The sequence below is a fragment of the Sphaeramia orbicularis genome, chromosome 21 (genome assembly GCF_902148855.1).
Source record: "Sphaeramia orbicularis chromosome 21, fSphaOr1.1, whole genome shotgun sequence".
NCBI classification, from domain to species: Eukaryota; Metazoa; Chordata; class Actinopteri; order Kurtiformes; family Apogonidae; genus Sphaeramia; species Sphaeramia orbicularis.
Window position 1 is genome coordinate 32,368,191 of NC_043977.1, and position 22,215 is coordinate 32,390,405.

Below are 22,215 nucleotides of genomic sequence, written 5' to 3' on the forward strand. Positions count from 1 at the left end.
CACTGGTATATAGGTCACATTTAGCAGTTTTATTTGTGCAGGGATGAAATTAGCATTCTATTTACTTCACATACATCAATAAAATATATGCATAACCTTAAAGGCCCAACAAAACCGGACCTAAATGGGTTCTGAAGGTTAAAGTGACTATTTAGTGTGACCCCTGACCTCATAACAAGAAGCAACACAAACACTAGGAACATCTGACATGTGTTGAATAAAACCTGGTATAAAATATCAGAAAATTCTCACAGTAAATTTCGACAAAATAGTCAAAGACATGCTAAGTGTAAAGGGAAGACACACTAAATACCACCACTTTGAAGAAAAAAACAAAACAAAACACCATTTTGGTTTATAGAAGCTGTTTGCTTCTACTGCTATATACAGTATTTTCCATATTTCCAGATTGTATCTAAATACAGAGTTTGAGAAATGCACATGTGCGGTCATAAAAACTACTAAACCAACAAACCTAATGTGAGACTAAGATTTTTGCACAGTTCTGTCTGTCAAAGAAATTATGATTGTGGATACTCTTACACCATCTGCTGGACAAACAGGAGCGTCCAAAGCACATGACCAGCAGATTTTCAGCAGATTTTCCATTCATGGTTAAAGTAGTGCTGCTTTAGATTTAGGCTTTAAATGAAACTTTGCACATTTACAGTATGACAACAGCATTTTTGGAGAACCAGATAGCAGCTAGTGATTCAATATTTACACACATACTGAATAAATAAAAACAGATTATTAAGTTGAATTAATCATGTTTACATCATTTTCCCGTTAAATTTAAGCCGGCGCTGTAGAAAGAAATCTAATAATAAACACACACATAACAGAAGTGAAAGGGTGAAAAATACTCACTGATTTTAAGGATTTGGAAATTTCTACCTGATATTATTTCTTTGTTTTAAATCATTTTGGAAAAGTTACTAAGGTTTAATCATACTTCGAAAATTCAAAAGTTCTTGATTCTAAACCACAGAGATCAGTTATTTTTGTTAGATTCCAAATGACATCTAATAAATTTCTTGAGAAGTGATTAACTGTACATTTTTTAAAATTAATTAATTAATTAATTTATTGCATATTCAAGCAAAGAACATGAGATCATCATGAGTGTTAGAGTTAAAATCAAATATTCATTTACACAAACATCATGGTACAGTCATGGTCATAGTATTCAAGGTTCATACACAATCCATTTTTCCCAGCGTTCAGTACATTTCTCCAAAAATGTGGAAAACTTTTTAAAGTAAATCTTTCCAAATTTGACCCAAAACACCAGCAGCTGCTTTTCTAGTGAAGTTGATTTGGTTTGAGGGTGTTGTATGTAGGCCTACTTTTCATTAATTTAAAATCTATTACATCATATTCATTTCATTGCAAAAATATGTTTACGTAACTGATGGCCATATATTCTATTTTATTCTTAGATGTTCCACTCTGAATTGTTGTTCAAATACAGTTTAATTTTCTTAACCTTTATAAGTAAAAGTGAAACACAATATAATACCATTTTACATTTGCTTCGTCTAAAAATGGATGGATTTAACAGAATGTTTAATGTCAACTCCGAATCCTCATAAAGTTCTCTTCATAGTGATTCATAAATTCATAAATGAATCTTGGTTTATATTAAATTGGAGGCATTTATTGGCTTAGAGCAAACTGGCTTCCGTGATGAATCAATATACAGAACATGAAGGTGTCGTAACATTCACAACAGAGCCTGTGCATATTCAAGGCATCTGTGATATAACAAATGCTGAACAAATAAGAATCTAAAATGTGTAAGATTAGCTATTCAGAGGTTATTAAACATGTCTGAACAATAGATATTTCTAGCCACAGGTGGTGTGTAACCAATATTATATGGTGTACATTAGGCATAATCTGATTTCTATGATAATTGTTTCTTTTCCTTATACATTCTTCATATTAAATGTGTTTGCATAAAGCAAGACTGAACTACTAGTGCAAAAGTTAGCTATACTTTGAATCATAATGAAGTAATTTTGAAACTTTTAAGTAAAGTAAAGGCATTTTGTAACAGCACTTTACCCATAAGGACTCAAATACCCATCACTGACCAAAAACATCTGCTGATTTAAATGGTTCAATACCTGTTGATCTATTAATCCTATCAATTCATGTAAATAACTGATGTTAAATGTAGTTTGTCATCTTTTCATGGTCATCAGATATGACCCATTTGGACTTTCAGAGGCTCCGTACTGAACATGGAAACACTGTCATCTTCTACAACATTGATTCACCAATAAAACCCATGGAGTTGAATCAGTGACAGTGCATGGAAATGCTTGGTTTATGTTGAGTTAGTGATATATTTTACTGAAAAAGTCACTTTTTCTGCAGTTTTCTCTGTGTTTTTTTAACCTCTGCCAGGAGGTATTGTGATCGCTTTGCTTTGTGTGCGTGTGTGCATGTTTGTTTGTTTGTTTGGTAGCAAGATAACTCAAAAAGTTATTGACGGATTTTCATGAAATTTTCAGGAAATATTGATACTGGCACAAGGAAGAAACGATTAAATTTTGGTGGTAATCGGGGGGGGGGGCACTGATCTGCCTTAGCAGAGGTCTGTGCTCTCCGAGTGCTTTTCTTGTTTTATATAATAATCCTCAACTTTAATCTGATCTTTTATGAACATTTACATTATCAATAAATACAATATAGGAAAATACATGATTTATACTGATAAAACAGAAAATACAGAAGATAATACTATAAATAATTTCATTTGGGAACTGACATAAAAGTAGCACTTGGTCTTTATGGGTTAATACAAATAGTTCTATTTTTCAAGATATAGATATGTAGATTTATACAGTATAAATCGATGTGTTGATAAGATAGACCACAGACAACACAACAGTCCACTCTTCTTGAACCACAGGCATCTATTATTAAACCACTAACAACTGCAAGTTAAGGGCTATTTTTTCCCCCTATTTGTCATTTGGTTCTGGCTGGTGATTCATTTATTATCAGACGTGACACTTTTTTTCAAGTTGTTGAGCATAAAAAATCTAATCTGAAAAACTTAACTGAACATTTTTAACCTCGTGAGACCCAGCTATGGGTTTTCTGTCCACATTTGTGGTTAAGAGTTTCACAACAAAAACACACAAAAAAAGAAAAGAAAACTGTCCAAACACAAAAGACATTCCTTAAAAATTGTAAAAACTGCATCTGAAAGAACTGTTGCATCATGATGTTTCCAATATAGGCACTTATTTAATAAAAACAAAAAAAACTTGTACTTTGCTGACATTTCCTGGGTCTTAGGAGGTTAAGACAAAGTAAAAACCAAAGAAGAAATAGATCATAGCAGTTTTACATAAATAAACCGCTACTTGAAATTCAAACTGAATTAACCCCCTAATAAACAAAATATTAGGCAACTAAAAAATTAAGAAGAGTTAAAATCAGATATACATCAACTTGGAAAAGCCTGAAGAAGAAGAAGAAGTTAGTATTTATCAATACTCTGTCGTTAAAAATTAAAGTGAAAAATACTTTCTGCCTCCACCTCTTTTTATGGATCTGTTACAACATTTACGGCCCTTCTTCTGAGGTCCATTAAAATCAGTGCAGTAGTTTTGGTGTTACCCTGCTGATGGACAAATGGAAGTCATCGAGTTACTGAATGCCACATAGTGCTGTTATACTAGACGGATCTGAGGAGTCCCTGGTAGACGAAATTAAAATTCATAAAGCAGACAAGACATTACTGGTATTGGCTGTCATCGGCACGATCAAAAAGTAGTGAGAATAACCATGATTGATATTCAGTTTTACACATCACTAAGAGATAAGAGCTAAATAACCTGTTCTTACACCCACCCACACACACACTCTGCCCTGGGTCACATCACGGTGTAAATTAGTGAGTGTCTACTTATAGGTTCACTGCTAAATGTTCTCGTTAGATGCTAATAAAGTGGTGTTTCCCCTTAGCTTCCACTGACAACAACTAACCCTCAGTTCTCTATGTGATCCACCTTATTTGTAATGTGAACAGCTGTTGATAAAAGACAAAAAGGTTACTTGAAAAAATAACAAAGCTGGATGTTACTTGTAGTAGGGATACATTTTTTTTTACAGCTGCCTTTCTCAACCTTTGAGTCACAAATTGGCAAAGTAAAAGTGATAATAATAGAATAAGGGTGGTCTCTGGAAAACTTTACAAATGTATGATGAAGAGGAGACTCTTCAGTTATAGAAGACATAACAACATAAAGATAATCACAAGGATTTAACATGATGAAAATGACCTACAATACAATAAAAACGTAAAATATGGGACAAAAATAACCCCAAAGACAATAATTATGTAAAAGATGTAATGGGAAAAATTACATAACATGACAAAAAACAACACAAAAGATGTGATAAGATGAAAATGCCAAAAACCGAAATGTAAAACACAAAAGTTATGTAAAAAATGACATGACAAGATGAAGTAAAAGATGTAACAAAGCAAAACAACAGACAAAAATAGCACAAAAGGAAAAAAAAATATGGAAAAAACTCAAGACAGACAACACAAAAGAAGTAACAAGAACAAATAGACAACATGCTGAGCAAACCTCCCTACCCTGGCACACATCCCCTCTAGATTACAGGAAAGACAAAACTAACTAACTAACTAACTAACTAACTAACTAAATAAATAAATAAATAAACAAGTAAAAAATTCCCACTTTAAATGTTACAAAAAAAGAGAAATAAATAAAATTAAATTAAACAAAGTATAGTAATGATAAATCAAAACTGCTCAGGCACACCAATACTGTATAATACAATACTCAGTCAAGAGTTACATGACAGTTTTGCGATGTATCTTTTGTCTGTTCTTGAAAATGTAAAAAAATCTAATAATGATAATTATATATATGAAAACTTTGAGACCATATTTTTCGACATAATTTTTTATTTTGAAGCCCTAAACTGGAATTTTTTCATATGAATCATTTCTTTAGGATATTGGCATACAGAAACAAAAATCTAAAGTTTCAAGAATGATTTCAAAACAAAAAACTTAACAAAAGAAAATGGCACCTGCCAAACACAAAGTCACAACAGTAGCGGTCCTGGTCAGGAGTTGTCACTCTCTCTTGCCCTGGACGTGGTCTATCATCAGCAGAGCCTGTGGTGTTGTGGCGTTCAACCAGGTTTCTGATTGTGGGTTGGGAACAGCCCATACATACGCCTGGCTATATCACTGTAGTTCAAACCGGCCTCCACCATACCCAGTGCCCGGAGACGTTGTTAATGTAATAGACGTGGCATGATGCTGTTCACTGGACTAACAATGGTGGCCGTTTTTGGGCCTTTATATAGGCCTTCAAAACCAATCCTCAAATTGTGCAGATCCCCACTGAGTATTGCTCAATGTGTATTTGGTCCACTTTTGCAAAGAGACCAACCCATGTGCAATGAACTGTGACAAGATGACAACTCATCATTATCTCAACTACCCGAGCACTAAGTCATCAATAAATCCACAATGAATAATTACAACCCCCCTACAAGTAGACAAATGCATACATTTCTACCTCAAAGTTTCTATTGACTGTCAGTATATATATGAAGTTAGTGTCAATGCCAGGAAGAGTAATGTACCGTATGTTAGTGGCCTAGTACCTCAGTGAGGATCCATATGTGACTGATACAATGAAAACAGTCTACTGTCATGCAGTGTGTTTATTTTCAACAACTCTTTTTACAGGAAATGGCATCTCTGGGTGTGTTTATGTGTGCATTGCCCTGTCGGAGGGGAATAAGAAGCTTTCGGTTGTGTGTTGAGGATACTTTAATCCTGCTCTGTCCTTTCAGTCTCACCCTACCCTGACATTCCCCTGCAGACGCTGCAGTGTCCAGTTGCCACCGGTTATTTCTGCGTTGATCCCCTCCCTTCACACCCTCCAACTGCTCCACACACACACGATGGGTAAGCAGCGCTTTCAGTCAAGTCCCAAAAATAGCCCAGGGGATTGTGGGTGGGCTTGCTGCAGACCCCAGCAGGGTGTGGGGGAGTCATGTGCACTAACTTGTCCTTCCATAATACAGACAGTCAGAGAGACAGGACAGGAGTCAGGATCTAATAACCTAGAATAAAGCATCTGGACTGAGTAACAACCCATCTGAACAGTCCTAGAGGAGTGTCTGCCTCTGCTTGTCACATGCACACTCTGTAGACGGAGGGGAAAGTCAGGCTCAGTGTGGACATCCAGCAGCAGAGTGACTCCTGACTCAGTCCTGGACCATGAAGCTCAGTGTGGCGCTGTTCTTTGCTGGCCTTTTCGGTGCCTTGGCAGCCGTGTTCATCCTTCTCTCATTTGGAACTGATTACTGGCTCTTGGCCTCAGAGAGTTGTAATCCTGATGGATCTGTGGGCCCGGGTGGGGTCGCCATTGAGGTAAGTGATGAACTACAACACATTCAGAACATATTTGGACTTTGTTATGTCTGGGTACAGGTTGGAAATAGTGTAAATGGTCCAGGTAGTTCATTCTTGCTATGAAGCTAAAGAGAGGAGGATTAAATACAACATCAATGAGAAAAATGATAAAACTGATAATGCACAAAAATATTGCTCAGAAAAGTGTATGAAATTAATAGAATAAGTAGGAGTTTATAAAATGGAGGACACAAGTTGCAAAATTTTCTTAATGCAGATAAAGAATGGTTTTGACCGATTTTACTGATTTTTTTTTTTTTTTATTGCAAATGATAAACATCGTGCAAACATGCATGGATCTAATGGAGTCATCTTTTGTTTGACATTTGATCACTATGGCATGAGTTTTCAGGAATGGTCTTTCAATTCTGACAGCATGGTTGCACTTTTCCAAACAAAACTTTCACATGTTGAGATGGACATTTAATTCACTTTTTCCACAGCAGTGAATTTAAAAACCTTGGTGATAAAATATCCTGATTAAAAGAAAAAATAATATTAAAAAAATCAGAATGAGTTTCTTCTGTTTCTTCTATTTTGGAAACCATCATCAGCTGGTGTGATCATTCTTTCAGTACATGAACCACAGCATGGAGAGTCGTCCCTGCAGGACCTCGTCATGTAATCAGACTCTGTTTAATGTAGTGTGTGTGCAGCTATGCAGTGATTGAGACATGGCGTGTACTGTGCCTCCTGTGATAGAAATACAAATACCAGTAGTCCCTGTGGAATGGTGCTGGATTAAATATCACCGACTAGAACATACTTCACTTCGCTCATAGTGGGCACTGATACTGGTATCGAGACCTGATATCAACATAATAAAACCAAATGTGGTCGCCTGTAGTATACACAGGACATATTAAAGCACTGTCAGGATCATACTTTTCCAGTATAATCAATCATAATTCTTGAAAAGTGTGATAATCGGGATGAATGTAATGTATAAAGAAGAGCAAGTTCAACATAGAAAGAAGTTATGTTCAATCTTTGGTGGGAAAAACTGCATGACTGCCAGTGACATGGATTCCTTCCTCTTTGATGCAGTCGTATGACAAGGTATTAAAAGTGTGGTTTCAAAATACAATCCACCTTGAACGGATTAACCTTGATGTTATCAAAGTTAGTCTGTGTGTTTTATTTGTGGCCAAAGTGCAATCTGAGAAGGCACTTTTTGCAGGACATTACAAGCAATTTTGTTTAAAAATAGTGACTGCTATTTAAAAATGTTTCTGGAAAGAGAAAATCTTCAGACCTTCATGCTTGCTCGAGTCCGAGTTGAACCTGGATGGGGTCAGAGGTGTTTGGTCAGGTCGACCCTTAACCTGACCTGGCAGCTGCTCTGTGCCACTGAGCCGAAATACTGTACACCTGCCTTAAATGATCTGCAGACCCACTTTAATTGCATCTACATGTGAGGGTGTTAAGGGTGATACATTACACAAAGACAAACAAAGCCTGCAACAAGGAGAGGCTTTTTTTTTTTTTTTTTTTTCAGAAACTGGACTTTTTTTTACTCTAAAAAAATCTGTATCTGTATCATAAACATATGCAACCACAAGGAACCAAAGGTTAAAGGAGGAACATATAAAGGTAATGCTAGAGTTCGAATGGTGGTTTGACATCTAATGTCAAGTTAATGTAGCCTACCCAAGATGCATATGTTCAGTAATACTGTGTACTTGATTCTGTAAAATCACCCTAAAACACAGATATGTATGTTTTGTATGTGTGGAAAATTTAAACCATTAAAGACTTAAAGCTATTTTTGTGATGATTTCCAAATCATTTTTTCTACACATTTATTCTTTCCTAAATAATTTATCTCCATTTACTTTGTTATTACCCTCCACGTGTTGCATTTCCAGTGGAAATCAGGTATTTTCCTACATTTAAATAACTGATCATGTAGATGTGAAGGTCAGAGTAAAAGCAAAGGTTATTATGTCAAAAAAGTGCCTTTTTCAGCAAAATACATATAAAATAAGCATCTACACCCACTATCATTCATCAAACTTATTTTTTATTGATGACCAAAGTTGTAGAACATGCTTGTGTTTCCATGTTTATCTATGGAGCATCTGAATGTCCAAATGGGTCATATCTTATGACTCTGAAAAGCTGAGAAACTGCCTTTTACCTGAATAATTTCATTGTATTGATAGGATTAGTGGTTCAGAAGTCATTAAACATTTTAGATCAAAAGATGCTTTTGTCGCCTGCGGCTGTTTAGTTCTCTGAAGGTTAAACATGATCAGACACGGCATTTAGACAGATGACCTACTACAGGTCACATGGATGTTTAAAGAGACCGAACCAAAGACACATGAAGAAGCAGAGAAAATGACTGAGTATGACTCAGCATGAGCAGTACATGATGCTTAAGTGCCATACTGCATTACTTAAAAATTGCTGTTGACCTAAACTACATTGCATTTCATCAAACCTTTGAGTTATTACTAAATTATTATTATTATTTTTGTTTGTTTGTTTTTTAAATTATTGTTATCACCGATCTTTTAACCTGTTTTTCACCATGGTGTGTGCTGCTGACCTCTTGGCCAGGTCACCCTTGATCTCAATGTGACTTTATCTGGTTGAATAAAGGTTAAATAAAAATAAAATCAAAATTACTTTACATTATATTTTGAGTGGCCACTTTATGTCTGACTTTCCTTTTCTTTTACTGACACAAACTGATTCGAAGTAATTCAGTGGTGCATAAAAACTGTGAGAAATGAAGTGAAGAGGGATGAAATAAAAGAATCCTATGAACCCTATACCCATGCATTTTATTTTATTTTTATTGGTTTATTTAACGGTCACATTGTACATCAATTCACATTGCTGTAAATGCACTAGAGTTAGCTTAATGGGTATTTTTCATCTGCAGTCCCTGGACAGATGTTAAATTGTCACCCTAAAAGGCAACAAAAGATCTACAGATATCTACAAATAATATGGAGTTCAGCCATAACTGTCTACATAATCAATTTAACAGTGTTTTCATCAGTTCTGGTAAAAAAGTAAAAGTTTTTTTCTTTTCTTCAGCGTGGAGATGTGGTGGTGGTTCAGAAGGAAACTGATGATGCCGTTCTGTACCATGAGGGATTCTTCTGGAGATGTTCCTTTGGCGCCAACATGAGAGACGAGAACCTGCTGTGGAAACTGTGGTTCAGTAAGTAGGATGTACACGTGATATTATTACTAATGAGAAAAGCCTCTTTACAAACAAAACAACTCATCAAGACATAAAAAAGACATAAAACTGCCTTCCTGTCCCGGTTTTCTGTTTTGTCTCCTGAGGCCGATGGGCGGGTCTGAAAGCATTACCGTCCTATGTCATGCTTCACTGGAGTCACATGGCAGTACGATGACACTGCTGTGGTTTTTGATTCGCTCTTATTCTGCCCATGAAACATATTTGAAATGAAAAGGCAGAAACCCTCTCATGTGACTTCTCAGAGACTGCGCCATGTGATGTTATTCTGGTCCTTTGTCAGGTGACTGTGCATCATCTTTGAATAGTGGGTCATTGTCAAAAACAGCCTCCAGCTCTAAAAGTACCTTGTGAGAGTCTGTGGAATTTCACATGGTGGAAGAGAGGAAAGAATAGAGTAGGAGAAGACACAAGAAAAAGTGAAATGACATTTTCATGTGTTTTCATTAGATAAGGAGAATGCACACCTGAACAAACAGAAAACACACACACACACAAAAAAACCAGTGCGATTGAAAAAATGCAAATATTGGATGAAAAATACACATACACTTACATTAAAATACCAATATCCATATTTATACATACATGCATTAACACATATTTACTTACATATATACAAACCTCTTTCCAGAAGTGTTAGGATATTATCTGGAATATATTTAATGTAAGTTCATATCCTCCTGAGACCCAGGAAAGTGAAAATTTTAGCTTTTTTACATTAAACAATTGTCTTGATTGGAAATTGCGTAATGCAACATTTTTTCAGATACATTTTAAAAATTATTTTTAGTTATATATATTTTTTTTAATGGAATGTCCTTTGCAATGGACAGCATTTTTTAAGTAAAACTGTCAAACTTTTGTCCCCTACAGAGGACAAAAATGCATTGCTGCGTCTCAGGAGGATATTACATGTTGTAAGTAGAATCTATTGATCATAACTAGAGCCAAATGATCTTGAAAAAATGTATTTTCGAGTGATCTGTTAATGAAAATCAGCAGCATATCTGTGACATTCATGCTCATTTAAGACCTGAGATCTTATTAGAGGACAGTTAGAGGGTCCTTATTAAATATATGGGAATGGGATGACCTGGTACTTTTAGGAAGAAGTTTAATGTAAGTCAATGGGAACAAGGACTTTTTGGAGAATCGTCTAGAGGCACTAGAGTCCATTCACTGACATTCATTCATTCATTCATCTTCTGAACCCACTTTATCTTCACTGGGGTCATGGGGGTGCTAGAACCTATCCCAGCTACCTATGGATGAAGGCGGGGTACACCCTGGACAAGTCGCCAGTTCGTTGTAGGGCTAACATATAGAGACGAACAACCAATCACTCTCACATTCACACCTAGTTTGACCAGCTAACCTATCAGTGCATGTCTTTGGATGGTGGGAAGAAGCTGGAGAACCCATACAAACATGGGGAGGAAAAGAAACTCTGCACAAATAGGTCCCTGGTTGGAATCAAACCCAGGACTTTCTTGCTGTGACAGTGCTATCCACTGCACCACTGTATCGCCTCTTTCACTGACATTACATGTTAAAATACTGTATTTAAATACATTAAAAAATCTGTTTTTTTTTCACTGATGCAGCCCCAGACCATCACAGACCACAGCTTTTGTACCTTTCACTGATAACAGTCTGGATGGTCTAGTCCATCTGAGATGAGCTCAGGTCCACAGAAGTCAGCTCTGCTTCTGCACTGAATTAATACAGAGCTTCCTTCTTGTGTGATACAGTTTCAGGTTTCCTTTTTGGAATCAGTAGTGGACTGTGTTAAGCGACAACAGTTTTATCAAAGTCCCCCTGAGCCCATGTGTCTATATTCATCAGGGTAACATGACAATTTCTCATTCAATGCTGCCGGAGGGTCTGAAGGTCACACACATTTGACGCTAGCTTCTAACCTCAGCCTTTATGCATTGAGACTCCCTGAATCTTTTCACAATATTATGCACTTTGGTGGTAAAATACAGAAATTCTTTGCAATTTTACATTGAGATATATTCCTTTCATACTGAGTGAACTTTCTCAAAAATATTGACACAAAATGTAGAACTACAACATATCCCTGTAAATACTGAGTCTTTGGTAGGTGCTGTTTTGATGTTCATCCATGATTTTCTCACCTGTTAACAATCAATATGTTAAATGTGGAATCTCACAGAACAGTGTTACTTAGATTCTCTTTCTTGTTTCATCTCTGTCCAAACTTCTTTTAAAGTTATAAAATACACTTAAAGCTGCGGGAGCTGAATTCAGGGTAAAAAAAAAAAGTCAGAATTTGACAATACACAGTATTCTGGAGTGGCTGTCTCCTTTTCTGAAGATAGATGACCTGGTGCCATTTAACTCCGCTGTGGAAAAGAAAAGCCTATTTTCCAGGTTTCTATATCATTACCAATTGGGTATTATCTGCCTGCCCCAAAACACCTATGATTAGCCAAAGTCTGGGCACATACTGAAATAAGTGGTGTCTGGCACAACAAACCCCGCCCCCTCACACGTATCGTAGCTTATTTTGGCATCGATCCAGCTGATGTCATCATGTCTATGCATGTGCCGATGTCAGCATATCAGTTGCCTCTATATATGTGCCGAGTTTGAAGTAAATTGAAACATAATTGATGTTTTTTATCGTCATTTGAAATTTCACCCATTGTAAGTAAATGGGAGAAAAAAAGATTTTAAAAAATTCATAAATTTGAACTTTGACCTACTTTTCCCATTGATTTACGACATACTGAGAGGTAATTTTGGAAATTTTGCCACAAAAAAGCAAAGAAAAAAATATGACGCTCTTCAGCTTTAAGTTGGTCAGTGAAAACACTAAAATTTGTAATTTTTCCTGTTAAATTAAATGAAGGGTCAAGAAAATTAATAGGCTGTATATTTTGGTTTGAAATGCATTCTTGACAACATCTCAAACTTTTCTCAAATGTTTGTTTGTACAAAAATACAGTCATACAACCATTTTCTTGTACATACAAAATAAACTTTTATTTCCCAGAATTTCAAGTTAAACTGTATGATGTAGGTGTTGATAATGCATTAGAAAATTAATGCATGCTCTGTTTGCTATTCTCTATGCTATACAGTGTCTTTATAGTGCAGCAGAAACCTAGACAAACACATATAGGTATTTAAATGAACATACAGTATATTTTTTATACTTCATCCCAACATGGAGGCTAAAAATACCGTACTTAAATAATTGTTTTGTACTGTATATGCATTTCTCTTATTTCTTTCTGTGTTCACATGTTTCTTCCAGCAAACCAGCCTCACTCCAAAGTCTGCATGCACGCCTACCTCTTTCCATTCCCTGTGTCCCATCAGACCCACAACGCCACAGAGTATGATTCTGCCATAAGTAAGTGTTTATTCATATTTACCTCTTGTTTAGTGTAACTTTATCTTTACACACAGTTGGCTAACCTCTCTGTTATCCAGTCTACAGAGGCTTCTGGAGTATCTTCATGCTCATTGGTGTTGCAGCTGTGGTGCTCGGTGGATTTTTCATCATCTGTGCTGCTCCGTTTGCCAGCCACCGTTTATATAAAGCAGGAGGAGGCCTTTTCCTGTCATCAGGTGAGATGCATGCACTGGTTTCAGTGCAGTACAATGCTTCAAGATATACCCACGACTAATGGTGGTTATACAGTCGTGGAAAAAATAATTAGACCATCAAAAGTCACCAAAAACAATGGTTATGCAATCAAGTATTAACTCCTGTGTGTATCATGTGTCCAAAACAGACAGAAAAACACTGTTTTTAGCAGTCCAATGCCATAGCTATTGATGTAAGAACTGAAGTGATTTTGGTTATTATCAAGAAAACCATGGAAAATGACTAGATATCAGCTCTGAAATTAAACTCGAATGAGCTATTTTGTTGTTATCATTATATTTGTCCAAACAAATGTACCTTTAGTTGTACCAGGCATTAAAATGAACAAGAAATTGAAGAAAACAAGGGGTGGTCTGATAGTTTTTCCCGTGACTACTATATAAATTTGCTTACCTAAGATATTAGGAAAAAAAATCAACCAGATGAGACCCCCAGAGGGAAGTGCAGCTTGATTCATTAACTGCTGAAAAGAGACAAGTTTCTTAAAGGTCCTGCTCCTTTCCAAAGATTCACAGCTTATAAGGATTTGAATCCATAAAGACCCAAACACCCACCATCGACCAAAACTATCTACTGATCTAAAACGTTTAATACCTTTTGATCCATTAATCCTATCAATAAAAATAAATTGGTGTAAAATGCAGTTTGTCATCTTTTCATGGTCATCAGATATGATCCATTTATAACTCACTTTTAATTGGTTTTTCTTTCTTTTCACCTCTTAAACATTTTACAGAGATACAACGGGCTGAAATAAAAAGAAAATAGATAAATAAAAGCATGAAAATCAAACGTTAAAAAACAAAACACTCAAAAAGTTTGACCTGTGGCGCTAAGCAGTTTTGTTTTGTTTTTTGTTGTTTTGAAAAATGAAAATTTGATAAATATATTCAGCACAAAAAACACACTCAAAAAAAAAAAAAGAAAAGAAAAAAACAACTCACTAATGCAAAAACAGTACAATACTGTCAATTTTGTTATACATGATATGTTGTTACATTATAAATCTTTCTAGGTGAGAAAAGGCCTAGGCCAGGGCAATAAAACATTCAAACATACACCATAATACATTGTGGTGTCAGAATACAAATTCCTTAAGTTATCATAGGAATACCCAAGACTGCAGTCAGATCCACTCAATTATCTATTCCTTGCTTCATCCAAAAAGGGGAAGCATATTTATTTATTTTTTTTTTAAATTTCTCCTTGATTGATTTTAAAAATCAGTTTTTAGATATGACCCATGTGGACGTTCAGAGGCTCCGTAGTGAACATAGAAACACCGTCATCTTCTACAACACTGATTCACCAGTAAAACCCATGGAGTTGGATCAATGACAGTGGATGGAGACACTTGGTTTTATGTTTAGTTAATGATATTTTTGCTGGAAAAGTCACTTTTTCCTTTTTTTTTTTTTTTTTTATTCCATCTATTAACCTTAAAAGCTTTAATGAATATCTACATGATCAGTGAATGAAATATAGGAAAATCCATAATTTAAACTGAAAAAAACATACAATAAAGAGGATAATATTATAATAAATGATGATAAATCACTAAAGAAAGGTTAAATATGAACAGAAATCCATTTGGGAGCTACCATAAAAGTAGCACTGGGTGTTTATGGGTTAATTTAATATGTTTCTGTCACAGGGGTTATACATTACACCCAGTGACTTAAAACAGTAAAACGTGTAAATCTGGAAAAATATCAAACAAACAGTATTGTTTTTCTTAGACCATCTTCCATTCTGTGTCATGGTTATGTGGTTGACAAATTAATTTCTACTCATCTTGTCCAAAACTCAGTAATACGTCAGTGAGGATTAAGTCAATATGTTGCTGTTGTTGGCTGTAAGTTAAACACAGTGACTGCTGGCTTGAACAACCTGGGTGAAAACACTTACTAATCATCAGTAGTCATCATGCCACGCTTGAGTGCAAACCAAGGTGAACAGGTCGTCAGTATGCTGCGCACAGGATGTTCACAGACAGCTGTAGCAAAGCTCATCACAGCATGATATCAAGGCTAAATAGATGTTACAGGCAGACTACAAGACCTGAAACCGTCTTGATTCGTATTCATGAATCAATTACTCAACAAACATTTACACAAAGTTCTAATCTTTGGTCTTCATTGTCTACACATTAAAAAATTCAGGTTGTAAATTGTGTGCTTTAAACATTCTTTATTATGGAATCATCAAGTCTTCTGCTCCAAAGTAAAACTCTTGGGTGGAATAACACTGTGTTTTATTATCTTCATGTGCTATCAGCTGATTGTTTACATCATTCCTTCATTAGATTAGCTGTTTACAGACAGAAAACAGCCACAGCAAAAACACAAATGACCCTGATTTTCCATATGGTTTATGTCGTCAATAGCAGCACTAAAGAGCTGATTTGAAGCATACAAACAAGGTCAGAACTGTTACAGTTTAGTATGAACAACATGACAACAAACAGTGAACTCAGCAAACAATATATATCCAATACAACAATATAACATGGTGATTTATATAGTTTTGTAATCTTCATAAACTCACCAGTGCAGAGACACTGGAATTTCTGCATTGAGCCTTAATCTTTTACTTTAGAGATATGTTCAACAGTGACGACAACACTGATGCTTTTATTTATTTATTTATTTATATAAATAGATAAAAGAGCAAGGTTTTCACACTGTGATTGAGAAACGAGTTTCAGTCCTGTCATTATGTAACATGTAACACTATCTATCTATCTATCTATCTATCTATCTATCTATCTATCTATCTATCTATCTATCTATCTATCTATCTATCTATCTATCTATCTATCTATCTATCTATCTATCTATCTATCTATCTATCTATCTATCTATCTATCTATCTATCTATCTATCTATCTATCTATCTATCTATCTATCTATCTATCTATCTATCTATCTATCTATCTATCTATCTATCTATTTAACCCATAAAGACCCAGTGCTACTTTTGTACTTGTTCTCTCTATTTAACATTTCTTGAGAGATTTATCACCATTTATTATAATATTATCCTCTGTATTTTGCATTTTGTCAGTGAATATCAGGTATTTTCCTATATTTAATTTTCTGATCATGTAGATATTCATAAAAGCTCAGATTAATGTTGAGGGTTATTATTATATATTTGGAAACTATAAAACACATAATCAAGTATGGGTACAGATGGAGGGTGTAAACACTGACAGAGTAAATGAAAATACATTTCTGGGAGTGATAATAGATGACAAGATTTGCAGGGAACCTCACATGAAACATATCAAATCCAAACTGGCTGGCAGCATTTCAGTCCTGGCAAAAGCCAGCCAGGCATGTACTGGACCAGAAATCGCTCTATATTGTGTATAACTCACTTATTCTTCCTTATTTAGATTACTGTACAGAGGCATGGGGAAACACTTACAAAACTTCACTTCAACCACTTTCATTCTGCAAAAAAGAGCAATCAGAAACACTCATAATGCTGATTTTCAGGTTCACCTGAATAATTTCTTTCTAAAATCCAAAACTCAAAAATTTTTTGATTTGGTAGAACACAAAACAGCTCAACTATTATACAAAGCAGGGAATAAATTGCTACTGAAAAATATTCAAAAAAATGCTTTATGAAAGAGAGGGGTGTTATAATTTAAGGGAAATTTTAAATCTAAAGGTCAGAAGAGGGCATACAACATTGAAAAGCTTCTGTATCACTGTAAGGGGAGTTCAACTATGGAACAGATTGAGTGCAGAACTAAAACAAATTCCCAGTATGATTGTGTTTAAAAAGAGGCATAAAAAAATGATTTTCCAAAGGTGCATTGATAAATTAACTCCACAAGGTGTTAGCTTGTCGTTTGGATATCAGTTTTGCAGGGTATGGTGAATGTGTTGTTATATGGATGAGGGACTGAATGTACATGTTTCAAAATTGCTGATAAATTTGGTACAGTGTTGTTTTCAGTAAATATGGAAAGGTTTGAAGGGGTAGGGTTATATGAGTTTACTTCTTCCTGCTCTTTTTTGCTCATGTAAATTTTGAGGCTTAAGATGTTGCAGTTTTAAGTTACCGTCTTGTTTTGTTCTCATTCTATTGATTATCGTTTACTTGCATTTCTGTTTTTAAATGGTCATTTACATGATCGAAATAATGATATCAATCAATCAATCAATCAATTATATCAAAAACAGAGGAAACTAAAGAAAAAAATGACTTTTCAGCAAAACCTATCATTAACTGAACATAAAAACAAGTGTGTCCATCCACTGTCATTGATCCAACTCCATGGGTTTTACTGGTGAATCAATGTTTTAGAAGATGACAGTGTTTCCACGGTAACTATGGAGCCTCTGAACGTCCAAATAGTCATACCTGATGACCATGAAAAGATGACAAACTCCATTTTACACCAATTATTTACATGTATTGATAGGACTAGCGGCATTGTACCCGTGGTGCCATTGCACGATAGCGCCCTCCCGTGGTGCAATAGCGGCATTGTACCTGTACGCTCTCCTGTGCTGCAACATCGATCACATATTGATGGGGCATGGGGACACGGGGACGCGGGGACGCGGGGACGCGGGGACGCAGGGACGCAGGGACGCGGGGACACGGGGACACGGGGACACGGGGCACAGGTCCCTAAACATGCATTATATAGTAGGATTGGGATCAGAAGATATTCAGCATTTTATATCAGTAGATGGATATTTGGGTCGTTTTGGGCTAATCACTGTATCACTTTCTGTGACTATTAACCCTTTCATGCATGAATTATGAGAACCTTAATCAAGATTTTTTTTTTTCCTGAGCGTTTTTATTCCTCTTTAGGCATAAAAAAACCCCAATGTGATTGGATTTTTAAAAAAAAATTTTTTTTTTTATGAACCTATTTTTCGTGGGGTTACAAAAATGTCCAGTCAGCGGGACACCATGCATTTATTGACATACTGTGTGAAAACAATGAAATACATTTTTTTTAATGCTGCTAATCTGTTCTCACATTTTAACATTCTATAACCTCCCAAGACCCAGCAATGCATTTTTGTCCTCTGTAGGGGGCAAGACTTTTACAGTTTTATAAAAAAACAAAAACAAAAAACAAAACAAAATGCTGTCCACTGCAAAGGACATTCCATAAATAAATAAATAAATAAATAAATAAATAAATAAATAAATAAATAAATAAAAATCTATCTGAAAAAACTGTTGCATCATGCTGTTTCCAATCAAGACAATTATTCAATGTAAAAAAAGCCAAAACTTTTCCTTTCCTGGGTCTCAGGAGGATAACACTAGTTATTACTCACTCAGATATGCCAAAAATAAATAAATAAATAAATAAAAAAAAGTTCAAAAAAATCACTGTTAATTACAGTCTAATAACAATTAGATTTACACTCCAATATGTTGCTGCAGATCAGGTTGATCAAGAACAGTAATAGTATGAACTGCAGTGTATGGGATGATGCATAACCGTCCACTGTGTTGATTGATATGCAACTAAAACAACAAAATCCATGACTATACAAGAGAACAACTTTGAATAGCTGTCCACTGCAGTGACCACTATGCATGGAAGAGTTAAAGTCATTTCATACTAGTTGTCTGGAACGAAAGACCAGCTGAGTGACTCATTACTCCCTCTAGTGGTCACCTACATTCACTGTGACACATTGGTTTGTGACTGTGAATAAATTCTGAAATACAATACACTGAATTCTTTGACATAACATCAGAACTTCTCATTCTAAACACTTTATTCATTACAGTGTTTAGAATGATTAGGTAATTTGTACGCATAGCTCCATTAAAAATCTTGTCAAGTTTTGTCTGTTTATCAGTTTTTACCTGTTTCCCTCTGCTGTCTTTTTCCACGCCAGCTTTCTTCTTGCTGTGTGTGGTGGTGATGTTCGTCCTGTGGGTGCAGGTGTTAGATGTGGTGGATATTTACGTCGACCACCAGCGCACCGCACTGTGTCCAGACTTCACGCTGTCCATCAACTACGGCCTGTCCTTTATGTTTGCCCCCGTTGGCATCTTCTTCTGCCTCCTGGCCGGCCTCCTCTTCCTCCTCATCGGCCGAACAGTCCAGATTCACTACCACTGATGTAAACCATAATTTACAGTCTGTCGGCCACTGCAGAGACTGTGTGGCAGATCTGTGGCGTAGATGATATATGGTATTGTTGACAGGCTTGAATACTGAGCTCAGAAATCGCAGTTTAAAATAATAACTCCATCTATGCCTGTGGTGCAAATGTTATGTTGACTAGTGTGCGTTAATGGTTATAAGGGCTCTGAATGTATGTTTGTGAAATCCTAAATTAGCCATAATCATATGCTGATGGGGAAAAATGTGGTTCATGAAAGGAGCAATGTGCAATATGTAGTTGATGAAATAATAGCAAAAATTAGCACCAGTGTGTGAAGAAGTATTAGAACAGTTTTAATGTTACAGCGCAGTAGAGTCTGAAGCTTTTATATCTGTGTTACAGAATATACCAAACACTGGAATGACATTGCACAGCGTCAAAACTCATTTCTTCAAACTCTGATGATAATTTCAAGGTTTTTTTTTTTAAATGCTTAAAAGTACAAATATTACAAATTGCTCCTTTTAAAGTATTTTGTTTGTGTTGAAAACAATTGAAAATACAAATTCAGTTTTTTAGCACTTGGTGGGACAAGTATTAGGATAAACTGTATATTTTACTTTGTAAAGTGTTTAGAAGTATAGCCAGAAAAAAAACTAACTAAAATATGCATATAAAATGCTCATGATGTGCATGATGATTTTTATATTATGTATATAACTATAAATGTCAGTGTGTTTGGAATGCAGAGTGTCTTTATTGCATCCAATACTTCTTTATATGTGTAGTGTTCAGCCAGGAGCTCATGCTATTAGCTTTAAAAATGGTCTTGAAATATCCATTTTTTCCAAATAAAAGCTGTAGTTTTCTACAACCACTACTGCAATGAGAATAAATTGTGTCTCTTTTGGGGTTGATTTTCAGCTGTCGAATAATAATTGGTGTTTTAGTGACTTTTTAAAGCTGCAGAAAAGAAAGTCAGCGTGAATGAAAAAGGATCTTTAGTGTTCATGTATTGAAGTAAAATTTCACATTGTCAAATAATGTCCCTTACAATGATGTTTTAGAAAAAAAAAGGAGCTCCAGAACATACTGTACAAGAAATTTGTGCTGTTATTTGCTCATGAAAGCCTTTTCACTCAGTTTATTGTTCTCTACAAGAACATTGTCTGTTCATGTGAAACTCGTGTTGCTCTTATGGTTATTTAGTTGACATAAAAAGTCAGTGTTTCATGTTTCCTCAGTCATTTTCTTTCATTTATTGCGTTGGACATCTTTACAATTCATTTTAAACTAGTTAAAACAGATTTAGAATGTGGCTTTTATGATATTTAGCAATAAAATGATGCAGAAATCACAAGCTTTAGCATCTGAAATACATCATTTCATCAGGCACATCTGGAAAAAATACAAAGGCTTGAACTAATCCACCACAAGAGGGCACTGTTGCATCATATACTGCCACCTACATCTCCACAGAGGAATGAAGAAAAAAGACTATTTTGCTTATCTGGAGTCTAGGTGGAGTGTATGTGGCGTTATGCATTTAATCACAACTTCAGAGGTAGTATCTGCAGATGAAAGAATTCACACCTTGGCTGACAGACGGATGGTAATTTCACTCATGAATGGAGCATTTGATCAGGATGTGAATGGACTCCTGTGTCAATTCTCACGTGCCTTTCGAGCTTTATAATATACTGATCATACATAGGGAAATGCATCTGTGGTTTGCCTCAAAATGCAGGAAGGAGGGACAAAATATAAGGCATTGATTACTTTGTGAAACCGACTTTTCCTTTGCATGAGTCTCTAAAGATGGAGCTTCACACTTCCAAATTTGTGAGGCCTTCAGTGTAGACTTTCACAATGAACTTCAGCAAAGCCAAACTAAGAAACTACAGTCAGGAATAATACAGTTAAACAGTCATTATAGGGTTTGTTTTTGCAAAACTGGCATTATCCCCATAATTATAAGGATCTTTACAAAAGAAATCAGCAAATTCTTGATTAAAAAGCAATTTTCTTGTTTAAAAATGATTAGGCTATGATCAGAACTGTATCTATTTTGTATTATTTCAGAACAAACATTAACAGAATCAGCAAAACCTGTAAAATTATCTCATTACATAACAAATGATTGATTATTTATAAAATTAAATATATATTTGTCCATTTGCTTCTGTGGTTGGAACTGCATGTACAGTCTTCTATAAAGAACTAACAAACGGACTGACTGATCAGAACTGAACCTTCAAGGAAGACAAAAAAGAAGCTGCATTAAGAAATAATGTCATCATGAAGGTTTTTTTTTGCAGTATTGAACAGTTTTCTGAACATCATCCCACTTATACTACAGTTAATTGCTAAAGAAATCCACAATTTGACAACACATATTGATCTTCCAGGCAATTTTATTGATTTAAAAGAAAATGAGTCTACAATTGGAACAATGCCTCTTACAACAGTCTGTTTGATTCATAGATAACAGATGATACAGTAACTGAGTATTGAGCAAAATCTGCATAATGTAAAGACAGCAACACTTATCATTTATCACTGAAAAATGATTGATTTTATGAAATGAAAAACCAAAGAAATATTAGTCCATTTTCTTACAGTCTTCTATAAAAAAACAACAACAACAACAACAACAACAACAACAACAACAACAACAACAACAACAACAATATAAACAACTGTATAGAAGGTTGCCAGTGGTATTCAGCAAAGTCAAACTAAGAAGGTA

At 35.3% G+C, this 22,215-nt stretch overlaps 1 protein-coding gene across 1 annotated transcript; it reads left to right on the plus strand.

The window, feature by feature from the left end:
* Positions 1-6,103: 6,103 nt before the first annotated feature.
* Positions 6,104-20,383, plus strand: tmem182a (transmembrane protein 182a). Its single transcript, XM_030124068.1, has 5 exons — positions 6,104-6,451; positions 9,545-9,671; positions 13,003-13,101; positions 13,182-13,319; positions 19,254-20,383. Exons 1-5 carry the CDS (start codon positions 6,299-6,301, stop codon positions 19,478-19,480), a joined length of 744 nt encoding a protein of 247 aa, XP_029979928.1. The 5' UTR covers positions 6,104-6,298; the 3' UTR covers positions 19,481-20,383.
* The last annotated feature ends 1,832 nt before the right edge of the window (positions 20,384-22,215 follow it).